Source organism: Plectropomus leopardus, chromosome 11 (assembly GCF_026936395.1).
Source record: "Plectropomus leopardus strain MGB_pleo_1.0 chromosome 11, ASM2693639v1, whole genome shotgun sequence".
Classification (NCBI taxonomy): Eukaryota; Metazoa; Chordata; class Actinopteri; order Perciformes; family Serranidae; genus Plectropomus; species Plectropomus leopardus.
The window spans coordinates 36,141,553-36,169,418 of record NC_142186.1 but is presented as its reverse complement, the minus strand read 5'-3'; the positions used below and the strand labels follow the sequence as shown (position 1 = coordinate 36,169,418).

The following is a 27,866-nucleotide window of genomic DNA, read 5'->3' as shown; positions in this document are numbered from 1 at the left end:
AATTACTTTTAAACTTTATTTTAAATCATTCAAATGGATCTTTTTAATTTTTGCACCTGCTGCTTACACTTTTACTAATTCAAAAGGTGATTTTTATTTTTTATTTTAATATGTAAAATAATTTAGTAATTAATTTTACCCTTTACATCTTTTCTCTTTACTTTTTTAATAGTAAGTCTATATATCCTTTAATATAAGATAAGATAATCCTTTATTGATCCCCAGAGGGGACATTTTTGCAGAAGTACAGGGTAAAGGTCAAATAGAATAACATTAATAGATAAACGATCAATATACTGTACAAAAAATACAAATCAAATACAAAGTAGAGGTTCAAATAAAAAAATTGATTTACAAAATAAAAACTAAAGTGCAAGAGTCTGTATTGACAGTGTTTGGGTCGTGGATTGGAGGAAATCAGTGCAACATGTCTCACATTTCACTGCTCAGTAAAACACTTTGTATGCTCTGCTGTATGAAATGCACTAATGAAACTGCACAGCCTGCCTCCTCCAGCTGTGCCTCCACCGGCAGCTCTCCTCCCCGCCCTGTGCTTACTGCGCTCGGCCTGCAGGAGGTGCTGCAGCCCGCTCCTCTCTCCTCCTCCTCCTCCTCCTCCTCCTCTCCGCCGTGTGTGTGAGAGGCTTCCCCCGCTATAAAGCTGTGAGAGCCGGCTGGAGGCTGTAAAGGCTCTCCAGCAGCCAGAGGAGGAGGAGGATGATGATGATGAAGCTGTGTGTCCGTCAGCGTGGAGCTGATCTCAGTTCAGTCCGTCTGAGCTGAAACTGGAAACTTTCTGATGCTTTTCTGACTCCTGAGCTTCTTTTTCTGCTCCTTCTTCTTCTTCTTCTTCTTCTTCTTCTTCTTCTTCTTCTTCTTCTTCAGGCTTCTCTGAGAAGGTAAAACACAAACTCTCACACTCAGGTTTCTGAGCTTTTTCTCACATTTCATCATGTTTCTGTTATTTTTTCACATTATATTCTCACATGGCTGTTCTGTCAGTGCTGAGCGGATGTGAATCTAATGTGTTAATGCATTATTCTCTGCTGCTGTGTGATATTTATGATCTCTGCTGGTATTTTATGGATCAGTAAACATTGCTGTAATATGATCTATAGAAGCTGCACAGTGGGTGTTCCTCTGATGATGATGAAGAATATGTGTGAAGCTGAAATTCTTCTTTTTTTATACAATCTCATGATTTAAGAGTGTTTTTTTCTAGTTTGTTTCATGCTGATGAGTTTAAATGGACTTAATGTGCCTCCAAATGCTGGAAAAGCAGACAGAATGGAGTTTTTAATGTTGTATTTTCTCACATTTTTGTGTTTTGTGATTTTATTGAATACACAAAGTCTGAAAATATGATTCTGGCGTTTATTTCTATTAATTTGTGACGTGTTTGAGAACGTGCAGGCAGTCTGTAGCTGGTTTAATGGATTTATGGTGTAGTGTTGTGAGCTCATGCAGGCTGGGTGTAGCTGTGTGACATAATAACTGAAATCATTCATTTATTCATCATTCATTCATACGGGGAGCAGCTGGTGAGTCTGTGTTGACTTTTGACTGATATCAAAATATTGATTCAATGTTTTCATGAGATGCACTTTGTAAATGGTTTTTACGATGTAACTAATGGTTTGTGAATGATTTATTCACGCTTTATCGATGAGTCAGAAGACATTTATAGGAAAACTTTTGGCGAATGAGGTTGTAGAAAAATCCCTGACAATGGTTTATTGTAAAAAAAATAAATAATTACCAACTGCCTTGAACTGATCCATAAAACATCATTAACAAAGTCATTAGTTATCAACCCTTTATTGATGTGCATTATTATAAATGTTTTATAATCTTTTGCTGTTGAAGTGTCTGTTATATTGAGTTTTTGGTCTCACTTATAGAGGACGTTAATTTTAATATTATCTTGCAGATTGTTTCTTAGTGTGTGTGTGTTTCTGTGTGTGTGGTTACAGTGTGTGTGTGTGTGTGTGTGTGTGTGTGTGTGTGTGTGTGTGGTGACAGTGTGCAGTTAATGTGGTTTTGTAGTATTTCTATGTCTACTGCCTCTATATAAAACCTGTAACAGTCCACTTGTGTAAAATTATTTTATGTCCCGCCCTAATGTTTCATTTGGGGTGATTTCTTTAAATATTTTTAAAAAATTTTGATACGTTTAGTATATTTTTAAAATTGTGTTATGGCATTTCTGCATTTCTGTCTGCGCCCTAAAATAAATGATTGCACATAAAGGTAAATGTGTGTGTGTGTGTGTGTGATGCAGATGGTTGGTTCACACCATTTCATGCTGAGCTGTTAACTCATTTACTTTACATGCTTTACTTTAAAAAACTCTGTAGGGTCTGTTTGGTTTTCTGAACAAACAACGAAGAATCAAAATAATATTAAACGGCCGAGGGCTGGACTACAAAAATCAGATTTTTAGAAGACTGATTACGTTTCTTTGTGTCATTTTTATTTGTAGCAATTTGTCGTCAAGTTTCAGCGGCGACATTAGGATTCCTGCTGTGATTAATAGCCAATCAAAATGCTCGATGCAAAATTCTGCACCAGCAGGACAAAGACTGGATTGATTTTATAGCTGTTTTTAAACAAAAGTTGTTTGAAATGTTTTGTCTGAGAGCCTATCCCTTTAAGACCGCCTTCCAAAAACGCCCAGTCTGCTCTCATTGGTCAGTGTTTCCAGGTCTGCCACAAATGACTGTTTTGGGGTTTGGATTTGGGTACAGGTTTAGATTTAGGGGTTGAGAGGAATTTAAAAGACTCCACAGAGTCCACTGACCTGAAACTTGTTGGCTTTGGGGGCTGCCACAGAAAAACTGATCTCCCCGAGTCTTGAAATACGTTCAAAAAACATTTAGAAGAGAGGTTCAAGGTCCACACATTAGATAAAATACCAAATTTTCAATTTCGTTCCACAAAATGTAAACAACATGTTGGCTTAGAACAAAAAAAAGATTAAAACACTTCATAAGAATAAACAGAAAGTGCACTTCAAAATGAAATTTCTGTGCTTAAAATTCACTGTACTTCAAAATAAAGTATGTGGTCCAATCAGAATAGATCCGCAACTGAATTTTGGGCCGCGACCCAGCAGTTGGGAACCACCATTGATGCGTAACTCTCCCGTTTTACTGGAACCACAGAGTCCAAACCGAAGCAGGAAAAACAGAGAGAAAGCTCTGATGTTTGACGTCAGGATCTGTCTTCAGCTGACGTGACGTGATAAAGAACGGAGATAAAAAGCAGAGAGGAGATGTAACTGTTGGTCTGTGCAGGTGAGATAAAAGCTTTCGACATGAAACACAGATAGCGCTGCAGGTCTAATCTGGACTCAACACGCCCAGCCTTTCCTTTCTTTCACTTTGTCTCTATGAAAATCATCTTGTAGAGAAATTTACTGCAGAGACCATCTGTTAATATTTAGTCAAAGATAGTTAAAGTTACATTATCATTATGAGATTACTCAATTTCTTTTTCCCCTGAAGTTTCTCTCAAACTTTCTCCACCAAAGAAAATAAGATCTGAACAGTGATTTCAGACGAAGTTATATCTCAGAAAGCAGCGAGTGCATCCGCAGCAATCAATAACAATCTTATCCAGGTTATCTGTCGAAATTCAGGAGAAGAATCAAAGTCACACTAACGGCTTTCAAAGCGACTAATGCTGACAGATTCTCTCAGGCAGGTTGATTTTTAGATTTGAAATGAAGCGGCTGCGAGCTGAAAGGAAATCAATCTACAAACTGACGGAGATAAACACACCAAATCACTGATGTGGTGTTTTGAATTCAGATCTGTGTCACTTCATCAATAAAACAACAAAAGTGAGCAGAAATCTATTTCTGCCACAGCGGGGACTGATTGGACTTTCTCCCAGTGACCCGACAAACGCATCTCCAGTCCGAGAGCGGCATCTCGAGGAACTGTGTCCCCGTGTGTTTCATGTATCGATGCGGGAGGTCAGGCTGTGATGGAGGGACGTGTGGTGAGTGTTTATGTGTTTTTGAATGGCGTTAACACTTAGCTGCCTGCCTGTTTGGACGTGACTGGACGGGATGAGCCTGCTTCGCCCCGTTCCTCCACCACGTATTTTTTGTGTGCAGTTTCCTCTGCTGAGACTGATTTGATTAAACACCAGTTTTCTGCAAGTTACTGCAAAATAAGTAATTAGTTAGTTACCTCTTTAATCATACAGCCGGACAGAACCTGTCACGGCAAACACGTTCTCACTCCGAACTCGTTACATGGTGACGCTCAGTCAGTGGCCTTTCACGTTTCCACGTTGACCTATAACGTGCCGGGATGCCACTACAGTGATGTCAACAAATGCACGTGGTCGGATGACGTCATGGTGGGATGACGCAGCCCGTTACCGTGATGTCAACAAATGCACGTGGTCGGATGACGCGGCGCGGTTCTGATAACACATAACAGCACAGACTGTCATGATGGTTGGGATGAGGCACAAAAGTCATGGATGGCAAAGTTTAAGCAAAAAAGGTGTAGGTGTAGACTTAAGGTGTAGAGAACACACACACATACAACAAATACACACACACACACACGTATACAGGAGACACCAACTCCAGACTCCTTCACGAAAGTCGGTTATTATGGGACCCATCCACCTCCCTGCCCGCTCACCCCTTATATTACCTGGTTACCCAACCCGTTCTCACTCCAAACTCAGAATGTCAAAGCTTGACGTAGAAAGGATAAAATGTCGTAGGTTGACGTGGAAGGTCACTGCCGCCATGTGACGACTTTAGCCTGAGACGGGGTTGGTTGCGGCCATATGATGGTTCGCCAGACTGTATCAGGTTGAAGCTGCTGGTAACAACAGAAGTGCGAGGCTGCCTAAAGGACGGGCGGGATGTGTATGGATGGGTCAAACAGACCCCGGACTTTTATGTGGAGTCCGGTTTTCACTTCCGGTCTGAATCTGATATTTTTTTGTTCTTAGCACTTTTTGTCTAATCCTAATCATTCGTGCCACCATGTGCATTTGTTGACGTCCCAGTCACAGAATCCCGTAAAATAAAGAGCAGACACAGAAAGACACCAAGAGCGTAATATGTAGACGCAGAAATCCTCGGACGAAACGGCGATATGTGATGACTTAGGACGAGGACGTGCTGAAACTACTCCTGCCAAACATATCACCACGCAGAAGGAAGTGTGCTGTACTTTTATCACTAATTACTATTTCTACTTCTTCCTTTTTATTGGAAGATGGAAGATATTTGATAAATATTGATGACTCAGTTTTTGGCTGTTTGAGAAAGAGACACTGAAGTTGGCAACTTATTTAGAGAAAGTCTGGGACATGAGGAAGGAAGCATTGTTCCAGTGGGTCTACAATGCGTATTTAGGCATTTTTATTTGCCAATATATTTATTTTATTATTATTATTTATCTTTTTTTCCTTGTGCAGTTTTGTATCTGTTGTTCAGCTGTAACTATGATTTTTTTGCCAGCAACACTGGAAGCTATCTTCATGTCATGAAACATGTAGTGTGGACTATGTTGCTCTTGCTGTAAAGGAGTCGTATAATCCCGGGGGGATGTGCCATCAGGTGACATGACACTAAAATAAAAGAATTCATTCGCTCATTCTGCCGCTAACATCACTGACCGAGCTCATGTTACAGCTCAGCCGCTGCAGCAGGTGTGTGCTTCCCTCTGCACCGTGATATGTCTTCTGAGGGTTTTTTAGAAACCTAAACCCCTCAGTGACCATCACTGTTTTTTTCAATGACGATCGTGCCAAGACAGAAAAATGAACAAAACGTGATCTTTTGTGAACGATAACCAAGTGTTTTTTGTGCCTAATGCCTTTTTTTGTACCTCACCACACAGTAACCATTGTGCTTTGCTAATTATAATGAGACTAATAAAGTTTATTTTCATAGCACTTATCAAAACCAACGTTACAAAGTGCTGTACACAGAAGAATCAAACAGTGCAATTTCCGTTACCATATATTAATACATATATAACAATCCATTACAAAGAGATTATGGGAATGCCTTTCGTTAAAAATAAGTTTTAAAAAGTGATTTAAAAGATAATAATGACGTAGCAAGACTCAGATCCTATTGCTACATAATAACCTACAAATGTAATAAATGTGTGGTTTGCAGAAAGTGTTTAGTCTGTCGACTTTTGCATCCGTTTGTTATCCTGAAAACACAAAGGTTGTAAATACAAACATGACCGTCACCGTCTGTATTCAGTCACATTGTGAGTATTTCACAGCTTCAGTCAGCTGATGTGACAACAGAAGCAGCCTGCAGTTATTTTTACAGCAGGTGATGATGAGGGTGAATCACTGTGACAGTCACAGTTACACATCAGACTCATCGACCAGCTGATCGCATCATCGCTCCACAAACACAGACTCACCTCACAGATACCGTTGTCTCTGCCGAGGATCGTGGGTACTGTAGTATTTACGCTACACACCAGACAAAGGAGGAAAAACATGCATGTAAAAAACAGTTTTTCAGTGTTAAATGATCTGTCATGTCGATGGTAAAGACTGCTCATACATCTTAAACTACCTTGTTAAAGTCGGAGAAAGACGGCGGTCAGAGCGTTTGTGGTTTTATAACAAAGTCAAACTACTTCCCTCTGAACAACTAGAGAGAAAACATTTACTATTGACCACAAAAGGTCAGAAAAACATGAACTCTGATCGTTTTCAGTGTTTGAACCAGCCTCATTAAAGTATCGGCTGCTGGTTGCCGTGGAAATCACGTCTGGACCGGATCGACGTTAATGTGTGACCTGCGACCTCAACACACCTGTAATTAAACAGCTCTGAGTCAGCTCCCGTCACGAACCTCTAATCAGCAGCTTTTCACTGATCCGAACACGCAGCAGCAGATCCTGTGGAAAGCATGAATTACAAAACTCTGGCACTGAAGTTTTGTTGTCACTGCAGCTGATCCGAGGTTTGCAGAATCCTAAAATATTAATGCTCTTGTCTGGTGATACTCAAAGTAACAGCTACAGACAAATCTTTGGAGGGCGAACGACGCTCGCTGGCTCAGGGGCGTTAAACAAAATAATGTTAAAAACAAACCATTATGCGGAGATTGTGGCGGCGGGAGCTTCCTTCATGTTTTTGACAGATTATGTTCTCGGGTAAAAAGCCGTTGGCCATGTGAACAACAGACAAAACAGCACATAAAGAAATCATGTTAAAAAAGGCAGAAAAATGGACCAACAGTGGAGTCCAGGTTTTACTGAGGATATCAATGTATTCTGTCTGATATCCTACCAAAATGCATTCGACGGCATTCATTTTCTGCAGGAAAACTGAGAATCTGCGTGAATAGCCTGTGCAATATAATAGAAATACAATGTCATTTTGGCGAATTAAAATAAAAGTGACGGCGCTACAACAACCGGCAGCCTACGGTGTGTCACCTCAGCATTACTCTCAGCAGTGTCGCAGAGTAATGTAAGGTGGCCGAGTGCAAAAAGCCACAACGCAAACGCAAATGTGTTTCGTGAACATTTATAAATCTGCCTTAATATTGCCGTGTCTCCATACACATGTACGGTTTGTGATATTTGTAGAAATCAACATGTTGGCTGATTGTGATATTTCATTTTAAAGCCAACATCTGCTTCTCAGTAAATATTGCAATATAAAACGTGTTTTCTGTTTAAAAAGTACAAACGTAGAAAGATAGATGGCTGGTGGGTAACCTGGACTGTTAACATGATGCATAAGAGGCGCATATTCAGTGGATACAGTGTGGACGAGAGCAAAACTCAGTTACAGACTGAAAAAAAAAACGTGTCAGCATGAGAAATGAGAACAGCATGACGACTTTAAGTATTCCACAAGTATTTCAAAGTATTTGGAATATATTACTTAATTTGACTGACCCTTTGAAACCTGAGCACACTGGCTTGACTGCTTTTAAAAAGGAATAAAAAAAACACACGAGAAGTTACAACTACTTGATATTTAGAAAAAAAGGTAAAAACATTACAACATAACATAGTCACTGGCTTTTTAGCCATGTTGTAAAAAAGAAGACAAATGAATTTTCTGGGGCTTCAGGGGTTTAAATACTGAAAGGCGTCTGAGTGCAGCACAACTGATGTCCTTCCAGGTTTTAAGGGGTTAATCGGATACATTAAAAATGACATTTTAAGGCATGTATGTAGCTGAATGAGTTTTAAAAGTCACCCTCTGAACACTGACTCTGAGCACTGAAATGCAGACAGGACCCCCTGACGCGGGCAGGTCACAAACTGTAAAGCGTCCTCAGCGTCTGTGTGAGCCTCTGACGGTTGTTATCGTTCACCACAAACATTTTGTTTGTTCCGCACAAACCGGCACCGTTACCCAGAAACCAGCAGCTGACGGCGAGCAGAGCGAGCCCCTGAACGACATGAATTATTAACTCTGTTGTAGTGCTGCAGCTGTACTGGGATGTGTGTGATGTGATTTTCATGAGCAGCTCTTTAATCTGCTGCTGGATGTCAGCGCGCAGCGAGCCTCAGCTGGTGGGAGGATTCATCCACCGCTTGGCTGAACAGCCGAAAGACGCTCCGCACCTCCACCCAGCATCCACCTGCTGAGCTCACGCTGCAATTTACAGATGAATTACCTCTGCTGCTGCTGCAGCTCACAGCACACTGACGAGCCTCAGGGACGAGAGATAGAGCTGGAATCATAAAAAAAGAAAAGAAGAATCGTGTTTTATGAGTGGCACTTATCTGAATGACTTAATGGATTTCTACGTGTGCACTCAGCACCACAGCGGGCCTGAATTTTCCCCTTAATTTAACTTAAATACATTTAAAACCCTCCTTATCCCGCTTAGAAAATCCATTAAAACAGCTGTAATTTCTGAAGTAATCTGTAGTATGAGTATCAGAAATACTGCATTGATTGCAGGGGTAAACTGTGTTTCATTCACAGTTGCTCAAAGAGAATTATTACAAGTAGATTGACTGATTGATTGATTTCATGCACACAATGTAGTTGACCCTCATGGGTTTATAAGACTCCAAAACTGCTGTTGCAACAATCAAAAAATTCATCACATTTCATTTCATAACAGGGGTTATAAAATATTCTACAGCTCAGTTTTAAAACAAAAAAGAAAAAAAAGAAAATCTGCAACAAAAAATGTTCCTGAAGCACAACTCAAGAAATAAATACAAGTACAAGTATATAAAAATATGACATAGAAATTCAGTAATAGTAAAAAATTAGCACTAGTATGTAAATATTTAAAAAATACTAGTATGCATAATATGCTGAGTCTGTCAAGCGTGTCAAAATACAAAATGTAAAGAAATACAGAAATAAACTATTAGCTCTAGTATGTAAATGTTTAAATTTTCATATGTATAATGTGCTGAGTGTGTAAAGTGTGTAAAATATAAAACTGTGCCTAATGCTTCAGTACAATGCATTAAACTAGTACATAAGTTAAAAACATACAAATATAAATATGTGAGCAATACTACAATAAACAACAGAGATATATATAAGTAAGAACGACAGTAAGTACAGTTTGTGTTACATGTTAAATATAGCCTACATTTAATATTTGGAAGAATACTGCACATTTGAAGAAGTACACCACATATTGCAGTTAAGACATTGATATAAATAATTGTTGCACCTTCAAACCCTTGTTGCACATTTGGAGAAGAATAAATAAATTATGGAATTTTAAGACTTTTTTTATGAATCATGCAATGCACTAACACCTCTGGTGGTACCTGTTGCATCATGTGTGAGGAAGCCTCTTCCAACAAGCACATTTTGCATCATGTGGCCTATAAAAGCCCCAAAAAGTGTTTTTATTGCAGTTTTGTGAAGTATGGTTTTTTGAATCGCCGGAAGTATCCTTATGTGAGCGCAAAAACTTTTTTTGCGATAAATGGGAGTTTTTTTGTTTTAAAATTGACGTGTTTCCATGAGGTGTATTTTATATTTGTGTAATTTAAGGGTTAATGGAAACCTGCTGACAGCCAGCCAGCATTTCTCGAGCGGAGAAGTTTGAACTTTTTTTTGTCTGATATCAGACAATATCAACCGGTTTAAACATGGCGACAATTCTTCATTCTTTATTTATCCTGTTTAACTTCCACTAATGTTTCAGATGAATTTGAAAATGAGATGGAGCAGATTTACTTCCATACGAGTGACGTTTTTGTAAGTTAACAGACGTCTGTTTTGACGGCCATATATAGACGTTTCGTTACTTGGGTTCATGTTTACTTCCTGTCAGCTGATGTACATCTCAAATCTCTTCAACGGGAAGAACAAAGGGATCAATTTAGGAAGTTTATGTTGTGGAGTTTGAAAGGTTTACGCCCACAGATGCTCCCAATCGACCAGGAGAAAGACGGCGTTAAACAGAGGCAGAGACGACTGATTACTGAGTATTTTGTGTGTATTTTTAGAGCATTGGGTATTTGTTTTTGGGAATAAGCAAATGGTGTTTTTGGTCCAATGGGACATTTTTCAGACTGTTCTTTTTCATATGGATCGCTGGAACAATGGCTCAGTTTCATGATGGTTTATTTGATGTTGAAGAGCACTGATTCCTGCAGAGGGACGAGTTATCTAAGTTCATGAAACTCTCTGACTGTGACTGACGGAGGAGCTGAACTCTCCCACGACAGGAAAGTAGTTTATCGTGTAACTTAAATTTATTATAAGATCGCTGCTGTTCTCAAAGTGAGATCGCTTGTTCCTGTTGTCGTGCTCTTTGCAGCTCACATGTTCTGGTTTAATTTATAAACTCGGCATGTCTGAACACGCTGATGTTGTTCTACGTTTAATTCACAGGACTTGTCACCATAAGATTTTAATTTGAGCAGTTTGTGAGTTTAGCTGCTGTTTACTGTGAAGCAGCGTGTGTTGTCCATTAAAGGGAGCTGGAACGCTGCAGGTCCTCCTCCTGCAATTCCAATTATAACTTGGACAGATATTTATACATATTTTAATGAAAAATACATTTGTTGTGTTGTGTGTGTATTACTGTCAGTTGTTACGCTCACACAAACTACATTATTACAGAAATGTGCAAAAACTGAGGAAAAACAGCTACCTGCAGTGTTTTTTGTGTGCGGAAGGTCGTACTTTTCTCTGCCCAGCTGCAGTTTGTGTGATATGTGCAGATTTTTGGTAAAACCTCATGATGACAATAAATGAATCTGTGGTGTAAAGTTTTGGGCAAAAGGAATATTTCCTGTTCAGACAACCGTAGGATGGATTAAGTCGGTAAAAAATTCAAAGTGCGAATGTTTAAGTTATTTAATAATAAATATGTTGAAAAATAAAAAAAATACAACCTTATTTATAACTTTAAAATGTTTATATAAGGCTTTTCAGGTGTTTTTTTTATTACCTTTTCTAACTAATGGACCAGTGAATGCAGCTTATAACATGAAACACATTAATTTAAATTGAAGTGTTTGTTGTGTTGTTAGCTGTAAATTAACCCGTTAACACCTGGATCGACATCAGTTTTCTTGTGCTGTAATCAGATATCTTTTACGAGCATTTAAACTGCTGAAACCTCAGAAAATTGGTTTGATTTCTTTCAAAAACATGGAGAAAAAACACAATCATCAACTTGGCAAGAAAGTTTCTACAAACTGCAAAAAGACAAACAAATAAAAAACAAACAAATTTAAAAAAACAACAAAAAAAACCCTAATAATAAATAAATAAAAAATAAAATGTGACACGGAAATTATCTGAAAATTAGCTGGGCAAGATTAATAATTATGGAAATTTTCACAGAAAACTTTTTTTAAATAATTGTCTTAGTTATGTATTTTAAATATTGCAAAAAAGAGAGAGAATGAAAAAACACATTGAGGTCATTTTCTTTTTTCTTATTTATTTCCAGATAATTTTCTTCAGACCTTTTACTAATTTTGGGCCATTTTTTCCTGTTAAGATTCCTGTCGCCCTCTTACCATTTTTTTTAAAGAAATCAAGCCAATTTGCTCAGATTTTAAAGGGTTAAAGATTAATTAGATTATGATATTAGATTTAAGAATAAATAGATTTCTGCCTCTTAAAGCTCAGAAAAGTCACTTTTTTTAGAGCCAGTAATTAAGAACTAGAATGTAATCAATAATACTGATTTTACTGGTATTGATGGCGTCCATGCGGATCTTTTTGGCGGTGAAAACTTGACTTTGTGGTCGTGTCTGCAGCAGAGATGCAGGTTGGTGTGTTTCAGTGACCTTGTGTGACATTAAACTCTTAAAGAACTGATCTGTGGTCAGTTTCTTAAATAGACTCGCTGACCGCGGCCCTCAGCTTCCGCTCTTCCTCCTCGTGTAACCCGAGCCGCCGATGATGAGGAGGATATCAGTAACTTCTTCCTGTGGAGAACATTACTGACGGTTAGCCGGATACGCGGCCTCTATCAGACGCTGCGGATGCGTTAATGGAGGCCGGTGATGAAGCGGCGGCTCAGACACGAGCGCCTCTTCCTGAGTCAGCAGAAATCGTTTCCTGTGAGCTCATCACAGGAAACTATTTCGGTGACGGTGGAGACGATGAAGCTGCGATCGGGACCGTGCTGGAAATCTGAGCTCGGTCAGGCGCTTCGAGACGTTTTACTCCGGACTGAACGTGTGACGCGTGTTTCTGTTCTGGTTCAACATCGACAAAAAGTTAAAGAAGGAAACGAGAGAAAGGGTTTTTAAAAAGTGTGTGTGTGTGTGTGTAAGAATTAATGAAACCGAACCAGACACACACCTGCAAACTCAGACATGAAAATGTCACTAAACCCGAGAAATCAACGCTTTATTTGTTTTTTGTTTGTTTTTTATTGTCTTTTGTTTGGTTTTCTTTTTTTTTTTATCTTTTTGTTTAAGTATCTTTACATTCATTATTGTTTTGTTTTGTTACTTTCATGCAATAATCAATCCAATATCATCTTTTTTTAACATTTCATTTGACTATATGTCTGCACTAAATGATAATAAAAGGTAAAATAAATAAATATCAACAGATGAAGACATTAGGGAGTATTCAGTTTTATTTTCTGCATATAAAGGGTTAAGTGTTTTATTTATTCATGAGTTGTTTAGTTTGCTGGTTTATTAAACTTTCAGGCGTCCGCGGTGAGCGCATCACGAAAAAGTCAGGACAGTTTTGGACACAACAGATATTTTTTAAATTATCGACATTATTGAGTGAAACGTCTGAAAGTAAATTTGGAGATTTTAGAGATGAAGATGTTTGAAAATGATAAAATGTGTAGCATGCTGCCGTAGTGACGCGTGTCACGTGACGCTGCGTTACGTTAATAACAAACTGATTTATTTTAGGACAAATTATGATGTTTTATTTGCCTTCTTGTGAACGTGATATCTCCAGAAAGCTTTCAGAGAATTTCTTCAAATTTGACACAAACATTTACTTTGACTCGACAATGAGCTAATTAAATTTTGGTGATCGTAGGTCAAAGGTCAAGGTCACTGTGGCCTCGTCCATCTCATTCTCGTGAATAACATAAGAGCGACCTCAGAGAACGTCTTCATATGGACTTAAGGATGAGCTGATTAGATTTTGGTGCTCAAAGTTTTTTGAAAGTTTTGAAAGTTTTCAGACATTTTTGGAAAGTAAGGGGATTTTTGGAAAATCATAAATTTTGGAAAGATAGAACTTTTTTTTAGACAAGAACATGTTTTGAAAGTGAGGAGACTTTTTGGAAATCACACACATTTTGAATTTTGGAGAGTGAAGCCCTGTATTTTGTGTCTGACACATCTTTGGGTGTGAGTCTACATCTTGAAAACTGATGACATGTTTAAAAAAAATTACTGTTTTGGAGAAAAACTGAGGACTTTTTCAGGAAAGTGATGACTTTGTTTTTTTTAAATTTAGGACATTCGTAAACATCATAAGGAACTTTTTGGAACTGGAAGACTTTGAGGGAAACTGGTTACTTTTTTGACAGAATTGATTTTCTTAATAGGGCTAGGTAGACATTTTTCAAATTTGAGGGCATCACTGAAAAGTCAGAATATATATATTTTTTGAAAATTAGGATAAGCTGTTTTTATTATTTTATCTTATTTATTTTTTAATTATTTTAATGTATTTTTCTGTATTATTTTTTGGTTTATTTTTGGTTTTTTGGTCTGTTTTGTGATTGTTTGGACATTTTAAAAAGATATTTAGAATTATTTCCTGTCTGAGGGTTTAGATTTGTTTTACTTTTGTTAGTGAAACTCTTAAATATCAGACAGTTTAATCAGGAGACACTCAATAACTCTCAGTTATTTTGGACATAATGTCCAGACGTGATTGTGTGTAAAGAGATAAATTTAGATTAAATGAACCAAATGGGCATAATTTCGAACATAATGTGGTAATCTCCTGAACAATATAATCAGATGCTTCCAGAAGAATCTGAGTGGCTTCATAAATTATAATTAGAGGAATGTAATGAACAAATGACACAAGAGTAAAAATCATCTGTTATTCTAATTTAATTAACATTTTGTTCAGCAAACATGTTGGGGCGGTCGTTGCACCCGCTCTGATCCTGACAGGAAACATTTCCATGCAATTATAATATGTAAATCAGATATTAGGCGAACACGTCGGCACGGCGAAGCTCGAGGATGTCTCGCAAAGTTTTAATTAAAGTTCTGCCCGCCTGTCTGTTAGAAACAGGAAGTGAGGTGGAAAACTTCTCAGACCCTTTTCAGCTGTCAGCGTGACGGAGGATTTTCACAAGAAATATCCCATCAAGACGAAATTCAGGCAGCCGACCCGACTTAACCCCGACCCGTCAAATATCAACACTCGGTCAGAAGCCCGTGGTGCCATCCGAATAACTGCAGTTGTATGAAAAAAGTTAATATATTAAATGTCCAGAAAATTTCCTTTATAAATCTAATAATTATATATTTAGAGTTATCCTTGAAAAAACAAGTGCTTTCTAAGCACTTGAGGTCATTTTCATGTTTGTTCTTATTTGTATTTTTTTTTTCTGTCGCTTACTTTCAGGTCATTTTCTTGTAACTGTTTGTAAATTTCTTCCTAATTTTTGGCATTTTTTAAAAAAATAAGAACGTAGTGAGCTGGTATGTGTAGCATGCTGCGCTGGTGATGTTTGTCACATGACTTTACATTACATTAGTAACAACAGCAGATTATTTTAAGTCAAACCATCAAGTTTTTTTTCTCTAAATCTAACCACACGCTTTTTTTCGCTGTAGCTTTAAGAACTAAACCTAAAAACTGTTTATTTTAAAAAAGACAATGTTTATATTTCACAAACAGGTTATATCCTGTGAAAATGGAAGTTTATTTTGAAAATACACAACGCATGTTAAAAGCTGATACTGACACACCATCACTGTCACAAACTGTTGAAACTTTAACCCTTTAACACCTGGGTCGTCATCAGTTTTCAAACTCAAAAAAAAAAAAAAAAAAAAAGTGTAAGGTGATAAGAAAATACCTTGGGGGGGATTATATGATATTACCAAAAAAAATTGGGAAAAATGTCTTTGTCTTTATTGTAATTCTAATAATTATATATTTAGTTATTCTACAAAAAACACAACATTTTTAACATTTTTTATTAATCTTTTCTTTTTTAGCACTTCAGGTTTTGTGTTTATGTTTTGTGTTTTTTTACAATTCTATTTTGTTGCTTCTTTTCAGGTAATTTTCTTGTAACTTTTTGTAAATTTTTTCCTTATTTTTTGGCATTTTTTGTCGAGTCGCTCATTGCCTTCTTCCTCTCATGCCTTTGAAAGAAATAAAGCCAATTTGCTCAGTATTCAAAGGGTTAAAGTAAATTGGGCCCGCACTGTCATCTTTGATATTAGAAGAGTTTCTGTTTGTTTTTTTATTTGCTGCTGCCGTGATGTCGTAGGAGGTTTTGAGTGTTAGAGATGGATAAAACTCTTTATTTTCTTAACTTTAGCTCCTCATTCTGTCATGTCACTAAAACAGTTTTCCATCTTTCTCCTGTGGAAACTACAGAGCCTGGGAGGTGACATGGTGTGTGTGTGCATGTGTGTGTGTGTGTGTGTGTGTGTTTTATAATGATTTATTAGTATTTCGTTTGCACGTTTTGTTAAAATGTGTGATACAAACCATAAAATGCACATTTTCAACCTGCCAGTTAGTGACTGCAGCTCCTATCTGCTCACTGAAAGATGGTTTCTGCGTCAGAATGATTTGGTTTCATTCACAGTGATTATATGTGTCATATTAAAGCCCACCTCATCCCCTTTACTTGTTTAAATACCTTTAAAAGGACCCAAAAATTAAAATACCTTTAAATTTCCTCCACAGACTTCCTGTCCCGCCTCCAACCATGAGTGACATCTACGAGTCGGCGGCCAACTCTCTGGGTTTGTTCAGCAGTCCCTGTCTGACCAAAGTGGAGCTCAGACTCACCTGCAAAGGGATCTCAGACCGAGACGCTCTGTCCAAACCCGACCCCTGCGTCGTCCTCAAGATGCAGTCCCACGGACAGTGGATGGAGGTAGGTCGCCACGTCAACCACGCCGTCCTCTCACTGCCTCTCACCTGCTGGTTTGTTGTAGTTTCTGAAGCAGTCGAAGGTTTCCGGCTGCTGTCTGGTTTGTCTCTGCTGAGAAGGAAAGAACGAGGTGAAATTAAATCGGTGTGATAATCAGGCTGGTTTCAATGTTGCTACAAATCAGGAGAAAGGAGAGAAAATATCAGATAAATTTAGGGATAAAAACAAAAAAGCAGAGTTGTAACGTTACATTTCTGATGCAGAGCACACAGCTGATGTTCTGCTGTGTTGCTTCCAATCTCATTACAAACAATTTTATACACTCAGAGAGTCAGAGTCAGGTTTACTGCCAGAAAGATTTTCACATGCAAAGAATCTGCTGCGGTGCAAACATGAGCCGCTTTCACACAGATGATTCGACAATTCACCAGTTTAAGAAATGTTTTTGCATAATTTGCAATGGTTTAGCTGGTCATACCAGCTTGTGATGGTCGCTCTAGCTGGTTTATTCATTCAAGTTCCTGTAAAACTGAAACCAAATCAATGTCCTTGAGTTTGGAGAATAACAGCATCATGAAAAGGAAAAGGAAAATGGAAAGTATGAAAAGCAAAGGGCATAAATCAACTACCTAAAACCAGCTACGTAGCTGCATAAGCTGTTTTTTTCGATGTCTGCCACCAGGCAGCACCAGGGTGTGATTTTAGACAGCATGCCAGCATTGCGGTAACAAAAGAAGTGTGATGTTTATTAAAACAGTGTCAGCCTCTAGTGTGACATATAATATTAGTATAAAACATATAATATGTCCATCACCAGCTCTAAACAATGATAACAGCATAACATGTCAATAGGTGTGTTTCCATAACCCTCAACTGAAAAATTGAAATTGCAAAATATAAAATATATTTTATGAAAACAAAATTATTTATTTCAAAAAAATCTCTACACACGCATTTCAGGTGATTCAAAAAACTGCAATGGAAACACTTTTTACGCTTTTGTGGGTCACTTGATGAGTACACGGTAGCCTGGAGGAACCTCATGATGCAGCAGGAGCTACAAGAACTGTTATTGCATCGCATAACATCAAAAGTTGAGAGAATCATCCTGAAGTTTTGAATCCACAATTCCTCTGTGAAATCGTGGACTATCAGCTACCAGAAATCCCTCACACGTGGACGCTCCCATGTATGAGGGGCTCGCCTTTCCATCCTCACTCGCACAACACGCCTACATCTCCTTCAGTTGGAAATAATGACGGCTTGTGCGGTGGCTGCAGAGACGCTGAGAGTCAGAGGCAGATATCCAGCTGTCTAGTTTGATGAATCATTTATATCTATGAGCAACACGTCCAAAATCTCATCACCAAACTGCAGCAAACACTTTTAGAGAAACATTCAGTTTCTCTTTGTATTGTAGGAAAAGTATCGTTGAGTCTATCAGTCCTGGATTATTATGATATAATCTACAGATATGGTGCAGCTCCTATCCGCAAAACCCTGTTTATCATTCTGTGCTCTCTCTGGCACTAAGACTTTATATGTACTGTTGTTTGTCTTTATCCATAAATCCTTATTAAATCAGCAGCAGTGACATTATCCGTATATCTGTTTTCAAATGAAAGAGCTGCATAAAAGTTCACAGTGCAAAGTATAAAAAGAACATAAAAGTACAGAGAATATGTGACTAAAGGTTTTTGTCAGCTTTAATCCAGAAACAGAATGAGGTCAAATCAAAAGAGGAAAACTGAACCGGGCGAGGAGCCAGCAGCCCAGACGTCGGGAGAAAATGTGGGCATTGTACTTTTTTGCAAACCACAATTATGATTCAGTTGCACATTTCACACGGATCATATCAATGTTTCTAAGGAGATATGAGCTCACATGGAGGAGGAGAGGATGGCCAGATACCGAGGTGACACCTGCCAACCAGCAGACCAATGTTTGAGACCGACAAACAACAAAATTGGCCCCAATCTGGGGAGTCATCGCTGTGTTTTCCAGCAGCTTTAAAGCAGCCAGTGTGAGTGTTTTTAAGCAACCCGTCGCCAGTATCCCACTCTTGGCCGTGTCGAGTCAAACCATGCTGAGCTCCCAGTCTCAGTTTAAAGGTGCTCAGTGGCCAAAAATCTTCTGCAGACTGTTTTCATCACAGATTTGTGCAAAACTTAAACTTTCAAAATGTTGATAAAACACAACTGTTTCAACTGAGTGATGTCATGTGACTTCTCCTCTAGTGATAACATCCCAGTAACCATGGCGATGGATGTTTAAAACATTAGCAGCTTTATTTCTATTGCAGCCACCGCACTAGCCGTCATTATTTCCAATCCAAGACCACGAAGGCGTGTTATGGAGCCGTGATGGAAAGACGAGCCCCTTATACGTGGGAACGGCCACGTATGAGGGATTTCTGGGAGATGTAGTCCACGATTTCACAGAGGAATTGTGGATTCAAAACTTTCTCAGAGTTATGTGATGCAATAACAGCTCTTATAGCTCCTGCTGCATCATGAGGGAGCCAGTTCTCACTGACAAGCACATAGACACAGCGTCATGTGACCTCACAACATCATGTGACCTCACAGCATCATGTGACCTCACAGCATCATGTGACCTCACAGCATCATGTGACCTCACAGCATCATGTGACCTAAAAAAATACTAAAAAGTGTTTCCATTGCAGATTCAAGAAACGCATGCAAGTGTAAAATCTTTTTCGTGATAGTTTTTTAATTTAAAAAAAGTGTTTCCATTAGGCATATTTTATATTTGCAATTTCAATTTACGCCATTTGAGTGAGTGAATAAGTGAGTGAGTGAGTGAATAAGTGAATGAGTGAGCAAGTGAGTGAGTGAGTGAGTGAGTGAATAAGTGAATGAGTGAGCAAGTGAGTGAGTGAGTGAGTGAGTGAATAAGTGCATAAGTGAGTGAGTGAATAAGTGAGTGAGTGAGTGAGCAAGTGAGTGAGTGAGTGAGTGAATAAGTGAATGAGTGAGTGAATAAGTGAGTGAATGAATAAGTGAGTGAGTGAGCAAGTGAGTGAATAAGTGAGTAAGTGAGTGAGTGAGTGAATAAGTGAATAAGTGAGTGAGTGAGTGAGTGAGTGAGTGAGTGAGTGAGTGAATAAGTGAATGAGTGAGTGAATAAGTGAGTGAATGAATAAGTGAGTGAGTGAGTGAATAAGTGAGTGAGTGAATAAGTGAGTGAGTGAGCAAGTGAGTGAATAAGTGAGTGAGTGAGCAAGTGAGTGAATAAGTGAGTGAGTGAGCAAGTGAGTGAATAAGCGAGTGAGTGAGTGAGTGAGTGAATGAGTGAGTGAGTGAGTGAATAAGTGAGTGAGTGAGTGAGTGAGTGAATGAGTGAGTGAGTGAGTGAATAAGTGAGTGAGTGAGTGAATAAGTGAGTGAGTAAGTGAGTGAGTGAGTGAATAAGTGAGTGAGTAAGTGAGTGAGTGAGTGAGTGAGTGAGTGAATAAGTGAGTGAGTGAAAAAGTGAGTGAGTGAGTGAGTGAATAAGTGAGTGAGTGAGTGAGTGGGCGTGAAAGGTCAGGTGGTGTAAACAGAGGGTTTCCTGCAGGAAGTGGGAGGAGCTGGATCTGATAATCGCATAAGAGTCAGTAACACTGAGTGTTGGGATGCGGCCGGAGTTGCTGTGTTTGTGTTTCAGCAGAGGGAGATAAAGACGATTTCCTGTGACAGACGGCGGCTGCAGGACATTTATCTTCCATTATTTTCTCTGCGTGTCGTGTGGCTGATTTGCGCTCTCTGTGAACTCGCCTCTGATTGTTCCTGCAGACAAAGAGATCTCAGCGTCGGTGTTGATTCATCCTGTGATGCATGTTTCAGCTTCCTGTCACAGTTAATGTCACTGCTGCCGATTTAAAGGAGAGCTGCTGCTCCGCTGTCTGCAGGAATAAAGATTTTTCACACACGGAGCTGCCATCGAGCCGTTAGCTGCCGAGATAATTTCCGTTCTGTGTCTGTCAGTCTGAAGCTGGAGTTTCCACGTGTCATGTCGGAGTCTTTACTGGACAGAAACGTGTTTGTCTGATGACCTTCAGAGTTCGCTGTCTCATTGAAATGAATCATAAAGCTTTGTTTTTTTCTCTATGATGAAACATTAATGAGGATAGAAAACGTGTTGTGCAGCAATAAAGTGGCAAAATAATCGACCAATCAGAGCTCAGTATGTACTGAAGGGATGAGAGAGAGTCTTCCCTTTTTGTGTCTTGATGTCTGAACGTTGACAGTTGAAGCACTCGTCAGCTCTTCTAGGCTCCATTGGCCCTTGACGGCCCTTGTCGGCTCTTTTCGACTGTAATTGCCCCGTCGACATTTTTGCAGCGTGTCGAATTTGCGCAGGAGATGGCGAAGCTCGTCAGTGTATGACATCACTCTGACTGGCTTATGCAGGCGCAGAAAGGTACGTGCCGGTCTGCTGTTGGCTGTAGTCTTTAGGGTGAGTTCACGTGCAACTTTTTGGCCGAAACACGGCAACATGAGACGACACAACAGTCGGCTTCATCACCTTTAGGCCTTCGATGTCAGTTTGGTGTGTTTGTGCCTTGAGAGTTTGAATTCCTGCCGGGATGAAATTGGTTAGGAAATTTTAGATGAAATCTGAATTAAAATGAAATCAGATGAGTTTCTTAAAGTTTGAAATCCATCTGAAACTCAGATCTGCTGAGTCTCTGAAGGCGGTTTCAGAGTCTGAGGTTTGTAACGTGCTGTTTAGGAGCTGGACCCGGGCGTTCATCTGACAGACAGCACTTATCCTCTCACGGATAATCTGTTTACTTCACTGACGGTGATAATAACTCTAAAACAGCCTTCTTTCCCTTCACGCCGCCGCTTCCCCTCAGCCATCTGGAGCTCTGACTGTTTGGGTAAATTGCCGCTCAGGTTCATTATCGACACGACAGATGATGATGGAGGAAAGCGACTGAATCCTCCGCTGTTTTCTGTTTGTGTCTGAAGCTCCAAACACACGGAGAGGAAACACGCGGTGAAAAACATAGACGTGCTGCTGCAGTTCAGCTCATGAAGGCTGAACACGCCAATAACCTCTTCTTCTTCTGCTTTATTGGTCAAAGAGCGGCTCCCGCTGCACAGTTACTCATCTTTAATGGTCAAAGTGATTTATCACATGACGCCTTGTGTTCACTGTTGGACACGTTACTTGCCAAATGCAATTTATTACCACTTTAAAACCTGAGCAAACTGGCTTTATTTCTTTCAAAAACGCTGGAGAAAATGCAATGAGCAATTTATTGAGAAATGACCCAAAGATTAGCCGGAAAGCAGTAAACAGTTTGAAAATTACCTGAAAATAAGCCAAAATATATATTTTTATTATATTTTTCTTTCTGTAATATAATTTAAAATGAAAAATTATAAGAATTATAAATATAGTTTTCTGGACATTTTTCCTTGTTTTTGATAATCTTCCCACAGCTAATTTCCACGACATTTTCTTGCGAACTTTACCTATTTATTTATTTATTTGTTTGTTTGTTTGATTTTCTGGTATCCTGATGTTTATATGTACTTTAATTTGGCACCGGGAAAATACACGATGCAAAGCCTGAAGGCACAAAAGCCTTAACGCACAAATATTTTAAAATGTATTTATTTAATCAGCCACTAAATTTAAAAACAAATCAAAACCAATAAAAATATCAGACGAATGCTCAGTTAACATACAGTACACAGTGTATTGACACATGTGAATATATGTATAATTTACTTATACTTGTACTTTTGATACTTAAGTACATTTATTGCCAGAAAAGTACATTTGATACTTTGATCTGCCGTCATGTTCTTACTTCTTCTGACACAAAGTCCCACCTGCGTCCTGTTTTTGTCTCTAGTTGTTGTCTGACCTCGTCTGATCTCACCTGCAGCAGAAAACCTTTCCTTCATCATTATCTCTCTCTTCATGCAAATTAGGACTGAATTAGAAAATGTTTGTTCCTCTGCAGCAAAGTATCTCCTGCTCTTTGGAGTAAACGAGTAAACAGCTGATGACTGTGTTCGTATCCTGGCCGCTCATCAGAGGAAGACCTCTGACGGCGTGATGAAGGAACGAGGGCGCCACAATCAAAACCAAATCAGCGTCCTCATTAGCTGCTGTCTCATCAAAGACACTTCTTCGCGTCTTCATCAGGACGCTGAGCTGATCTCAGGGGGACACGAGGATCTAAAGCTGCTCTGGTTGTTCAGGACAAAATATTTTAACACGAGAGGATTCACATCAACTCTCGCAGCTTTTTAGCCTCTTTTAGCACCTAGTTTTGGTTTTTGCCTACTTAAAGAAGATTTTAACCCTTTGAAACCTGTGCAAATTAACTTGATTTAAAAACAAACAAACCACATGACAAGAAGGGAATCAGTAGCTCCTGAAGAAATCAGTAGGAAATTAGTAAAAATGACAAGAAACCTACATTATAGTATAAATAAATGAATAAATAAGAAGAAAATAAGCAAAGTCAACAAAAACAAACACAGAGAGTACCTGAAAAAATACTTAAAACCTACATTAGAAATAGTAAAAATGAATGAATGAATAAATAAATAAGAGAAAAAAAGGAAAAGTCAACTGAAACAAACAAGCAAATTACTGGAAAAAATGCTTTAAAAAGTTCTAATTTTGTACATAATTTCAAATATAACTTTATAATAACAAATAATTAAATATGTAATTTAATTTTGACATTTTATCTTATTTTTACCCATTTATTTTTTTAAATCCAATTTGCTAAATCTACTAATTTCTTGCATTTTGCAGGTCGTTTCTTGGCGAGTTGCTCATCGCCTTTTTCCACATTTAATTATGAGGGGAAACTGGGAAATTTCAGTGATACCTCAGTTGGCGAGCTGTGACGTTTGCGTGACATTTTAGGGCAGCAGAAATGGCGAAAGGCGTGCAAACAGTGTCAGCATCTGATGTTAAAAAAAATATTTTGTTATTTTGTTCTTAGTAGCATAATTTACATAGTAAATTACACATTTTAGTATCTGCATCTTTTATCTGTAGCAAGCAAACTTTAAACTCTAAAGCAGTCAGGCGAGTATACGAACATCGATGACATTGTTTATTAAACGAGTTGCCGAACTGACGTCATAAATGCATAAACATGGCGGCAAAAGTCAATGTTTGGTCAATGGGAAGAAACTTTTTATTAATTCAAGTATTAAATGTCATTTTTTGATCACATATAAAGTGTAATATGGTATTAATGTGACTGCTGTCCATGTAGAGTGACCGAGAATAAATCTAAAAGTATAATATATAAAAAATAAAATAATATAGAAAAAATGTAAATAAAGTGGAAACAGCTATCGACCTCTTGTTTAAATGCTTCGTCTTCTTTCCCAACGAACGACTTCGAACATCACATGAATGCAGCAAAAGCTACAAAATACGTGTAGACTGAAGGAATCTTTTGTCCATATTCTGCGTTTATTTCATCCATATTTGTGCACATTTGTGCTGATATGCATGCCATTGTTACCGGCCCCAGACCTAGGGGAAATCTGGACCGGCAGCAAAGGTTACACAGGCACCTGTGCACTGTGTAGCCCATAAAACAAAAGTCTGGACTGTGGATTAATAAGAGAGAGGACCAAAAGTTAGCGTCTTGCTCCAGCCAGTGCTCGTTTAATACTGAATAAACTGCATAAAACTCGGTTACATCTCAGTCACGTCAGCTGTCTGAAATATGTTGCTTTAAAGTTCATTTTTCACATTCACACTAAAATAAGTTACACAAAGAAAATCAATGTAAAAATCCAACTGACAATAAACCAGATACGCATAAGGTCTAAAGTAAATTATGTACACATGAATTCAAAATCATTTAAATTACATTTCACATAAATAAGAATTGGCTCAACTAAAACATGAAACTGTACAAAATAATACTACTAAAGAAAACACACATTTACTTAACTCAAATACCCATACTCACTCATACTTTAACACATACAATACAATAACACTCATACAACACTGATATAATGGTTACAAAACCTTTGTGCAACATTTCCATAACACTGTCTTAGCCTTGCACTTAACTGTCTGAAAATATGGCGCGAAGATGACCGTTAACGAGCGACCGGAAGTGAAACTAATTTGCATACGGCGAACTGGCTTTAACTCATAAACAATGTTTGCAACACGTTTTCTTATGTTCCCTCCAGCTAATGTCGGTAACTTACACCTGTGAAAATACTGTGGAAAACAGAAACTCACGCAGGTAATTAGACAAGATGGCGGCCGCGGCCAGGACACAAACTGACAAAAACAACCTGTCAGTGCTCAAAATACATCTCAAAACCACATCAAAACTCTGCCAAACATGTTTTAATGCACTGGCATTAGATGTCACGCAAAGCTGATCATAGAAAAGCACGTTTGAACATACCTGTGGATTAATGACAGAGAGGACCAAAGTTAGCGTCCTGCTCCGGCCGGTGCTCGTTTAATACTGAGCTGCACATGCGCAGAGCAAGTATCCAGAGTCTCCCTAATGGAGCCACAGTGGCGTTACAGCGCCAACTACTGACATACTGCAGTATTGACGCGATGTCAAAACTGTATAAACCGAGTTAGATTAGTTCACATATTCAACAAAAAAATTAGGGGGGGTGTCTGTTTCAATAAAAAAACATACATGTAGCATTTTCAACCTGCTACACCAGCATCTATCTGTCAAACTGGCAAAAACATTCTGACATCCTCAATTTTCACACAAAAATCTAATTTCACACTGAGCCGATAAAATGCAGCAGGAGAAAAACTCAGAGATCCAGTTAAAAATACACAAATGTGTCGCACAGGTGTTTCCTGTGGGCATATTTATGCTATGATATGTAGTGTGTGTGTGTGCGTGTGTGTGTGCGTGTGTGTGTGTGTGTGTGTGTGTGTGCGGTCATGTACTTCACTCTGCTGGTCTGACGCTGAGTCTCTCGGTGTCAGCAGGGATTATAATCTGAGTGAGACATGAACTCTCTGCTGTGGCTCTTAATGCTTCGGTGTCGTTCAGATCCCAGCGATGCCAGTGAGTCATCAAACCGTAATGGTGAGTTTATTCTGGGTAATGTTTGCTCTGCGGCTCTTTATTAAACTTTTATTGGCTCTGGGATTATCGTCAGCGCTGTGGGTTTCCCTCTCTCCTCCCTCTGGTTTCTCCGCACTTTGTTTTCATCGATCTCTAATTCATTAAAATCCTCATTTTCTCAGTTGTAGCTGCATTCAGTCGACTGTTTACAGAAAGCAGCAGAGAGGATTTCAGTGGATTTCATTTTGTAAAATGCTGGTGGAATTTAGGAATATATCACTAAATGGTACAAAAGCATTTAAACATATGAAAATCCGAGCAGATTTGTCTGCTTTATTTTCGCTTTATTTCATTTTTATTACAAAAAAAAATGGAAAAAGGGCAATGAGCAACGTTGAAAGAAATGTCATGGAAGCTGCATGAAATTACCAAAAGTGACAAGAAATAGGACCTCAAAAAAAAAAAGAAAATGGAAAAGTAAAAAAGATTGTAAAAAAAACAAAAAACAAAACAAAACAAGGAAAATATCTATTTTCTCAGCACTTATTTTCACGTAGTTTCCTTGATTGTTTTTGTTTTTTCTTTTCTTTTTATACAAATTTTCAGGTAATTTTCTTGTAATTTCAGTTAATTTTTGGCCAGTGTTTTTGGTAATTTCTTGAGAAGTTCCTCATTGCTGTCTGGATGTGTTTTTTAAAGCTGCTCAGGTTTAAAAGGGTTAAAGTTATTGTCCACCACTTAGGATAAATTGAAAATCAGTATTTCAGGATGTTTTGACAGATTCAGGTAGTTTTAAACCTGCAGCTGATCTAGAGCTGCTGCAGGTTTTTAGAGGATACTGGATGTTTTTTGCCACAGAAACTCTTTTTGTTCACAGCCATGTTTTTTTATATTTCAACAAAAACTAAAGATTTAAGAGTTTACCGCCTCTAGACATCGCTCAGTGTCCTAAAATCTACATCTTTAGCCAGTGCGTCCGAGAAAAACTTCAGGCTTCTCGCTTTATAAAACTTCACAGGTTTTTGTAAAATGGAAACTGTACACGCAGACGCAGAGTTCATGCAGGAAATCCCAAAATGAAAACAGTAAACTGTACCTGCCAGGGAGCAGGTCCACAGGTGTACAGGAGCAGGGCGGGCAGGTACAGATCAGGGTTCAGGTTCAGGGTTCAGGTTCAGGTTCAGGGTTCAGGTTTCTGGGTTCATGTTTTGGACAGAAAGGCACAAAGCAGAGCTGACAGTCTGACAGAAGAGTGCAGAGTGAGGCTGGTTTCATCCTGCAGGGCTGACGAGGAAGAGTGGAAACAGGTGAGCAGGTGAGGAAAGTCATGTGACTGGGACAGGAGGGACAGGAGGGACAGGAGGGACAGATTGAGGACAGCAAGGCATGATGGCAATGCAAGAGGGTGTATGTATATATATATATATATATATATATATATATGTGTGTATGTATATATATATATGGGCGGTATAAGATTTAGAAGAAGACGTAAAACGAAAGATGGCACATGCTTTGTGTTGTGATGATGTTTTATAATCCCATGTGGGGATGGTCTGGAAATGGCATGAAACAGAAGAAAATGTTTTTTTTAATATAAAAATTAATATATATATATATATGTATATGTATATATATCTAAAAACCAACACTTTTTTTCTAACTAACATCAAGAGGTCTTTGTGCTTAAACATCACAAATTAACCACAGCATTTTTAAAACATAAAGAATTGTAAAGTTTCAAAATATCATCCTAATGTAAATGTAAAAACTCTGCGGTTTGCAGAAACGTATGTGAGCATTTAGATTAAATTACTTTAAATACATGTTTTGTTAAGTTACATGTAAAATGAGACGTTAATGTTTTTGTGTTCTCTTGGTTATGACTTGCGTTTTAAGCCTTCGGTGTGAGTTTTGGATTTCCCATCTGGCCCTTTTCTCACTCGCAGATGATTTTTATTTGAATTTGGATCCATCAGACTGATCTGAGGTCAGCTGTCAGCCAGCTGAAATGGTAATGTATGCACTGTGACATTTCGTGCTGTCGCTGGTCGCCTCCCTGCAGACCGCCAAACTCTCCATCGCTCAGATCTTCAGATAACATGAACGCCTGATGTCGGAGGCACTGGGGAAACTGGGAGCTCTGAATAATGATCCAAACCTGATCTGGATATTTGCAACAAATTGATTTTGGACCAAAATATTCACAACCGAGAAATCGTCGTGTGGAGGTCACAAAGACGTGAAGCTTGTGTC

General features: G+C 38.5%; 1 protein-coding gene and 1 long non-coding RNA gene across 7 annotated transcripts in view; one reads left to right on the top strand and one right to left on the bottom strand.

Annotated features, from left to right (window-relative positions):
- Window positions 1-146: 146 nt before the first annotated feature.
- LOC148188341 (uncharacterized) lies at window positions 147-26,909 on the bottom strand. 6 transcript variants are annotated; one of them, XR_015778012.1, is made up of 5 exons: window positions 26,707-26,909; window positions 16,459-16,654; window positions 6,827-8,710; window positions 6,426-6,477; window positions 6,006-6,203 (listed from the first exon to the last, which is right to left on the bottom strand). It is a non-coding gene; the product is annotated as an uncharacterized LOC148188341 (long non-coding RNA). The 6 variants fall into 6 exon arrangements; XR_015778010.1 differs by lacking the exon at window positions 6,006-6,203 and adding an exon at window positions 147-891 and having other exon boundaries at window positions 6,426-8,710; XR_015778013.1 differs by having other exon boundaries at window positions 6,002-6,911; window positions 8,654-8,710; window positions 26,707-26,899.
- cpne4a (copine IVa) overlaps window positions 756-27,866 on the top strand; it is a 74,522-nt gene continuing 47,411 nt past the window's right edge. Inside the window, exons 1-2 of the mRNA XM_088084751.1 lie at window positions 756-899; window positions 16,354-16,546. Of these exons, the coding sequence (XP_087940877.1) occupies window positions 16,376-16,546 (171 nt within the window). The 5' untranslated portion in view covers window positions 756-899; window positions 16,354-16,375. The remainder of the gene's footprint in view (window positions 900-16,353; window positions 16,547-27,866) is intronic.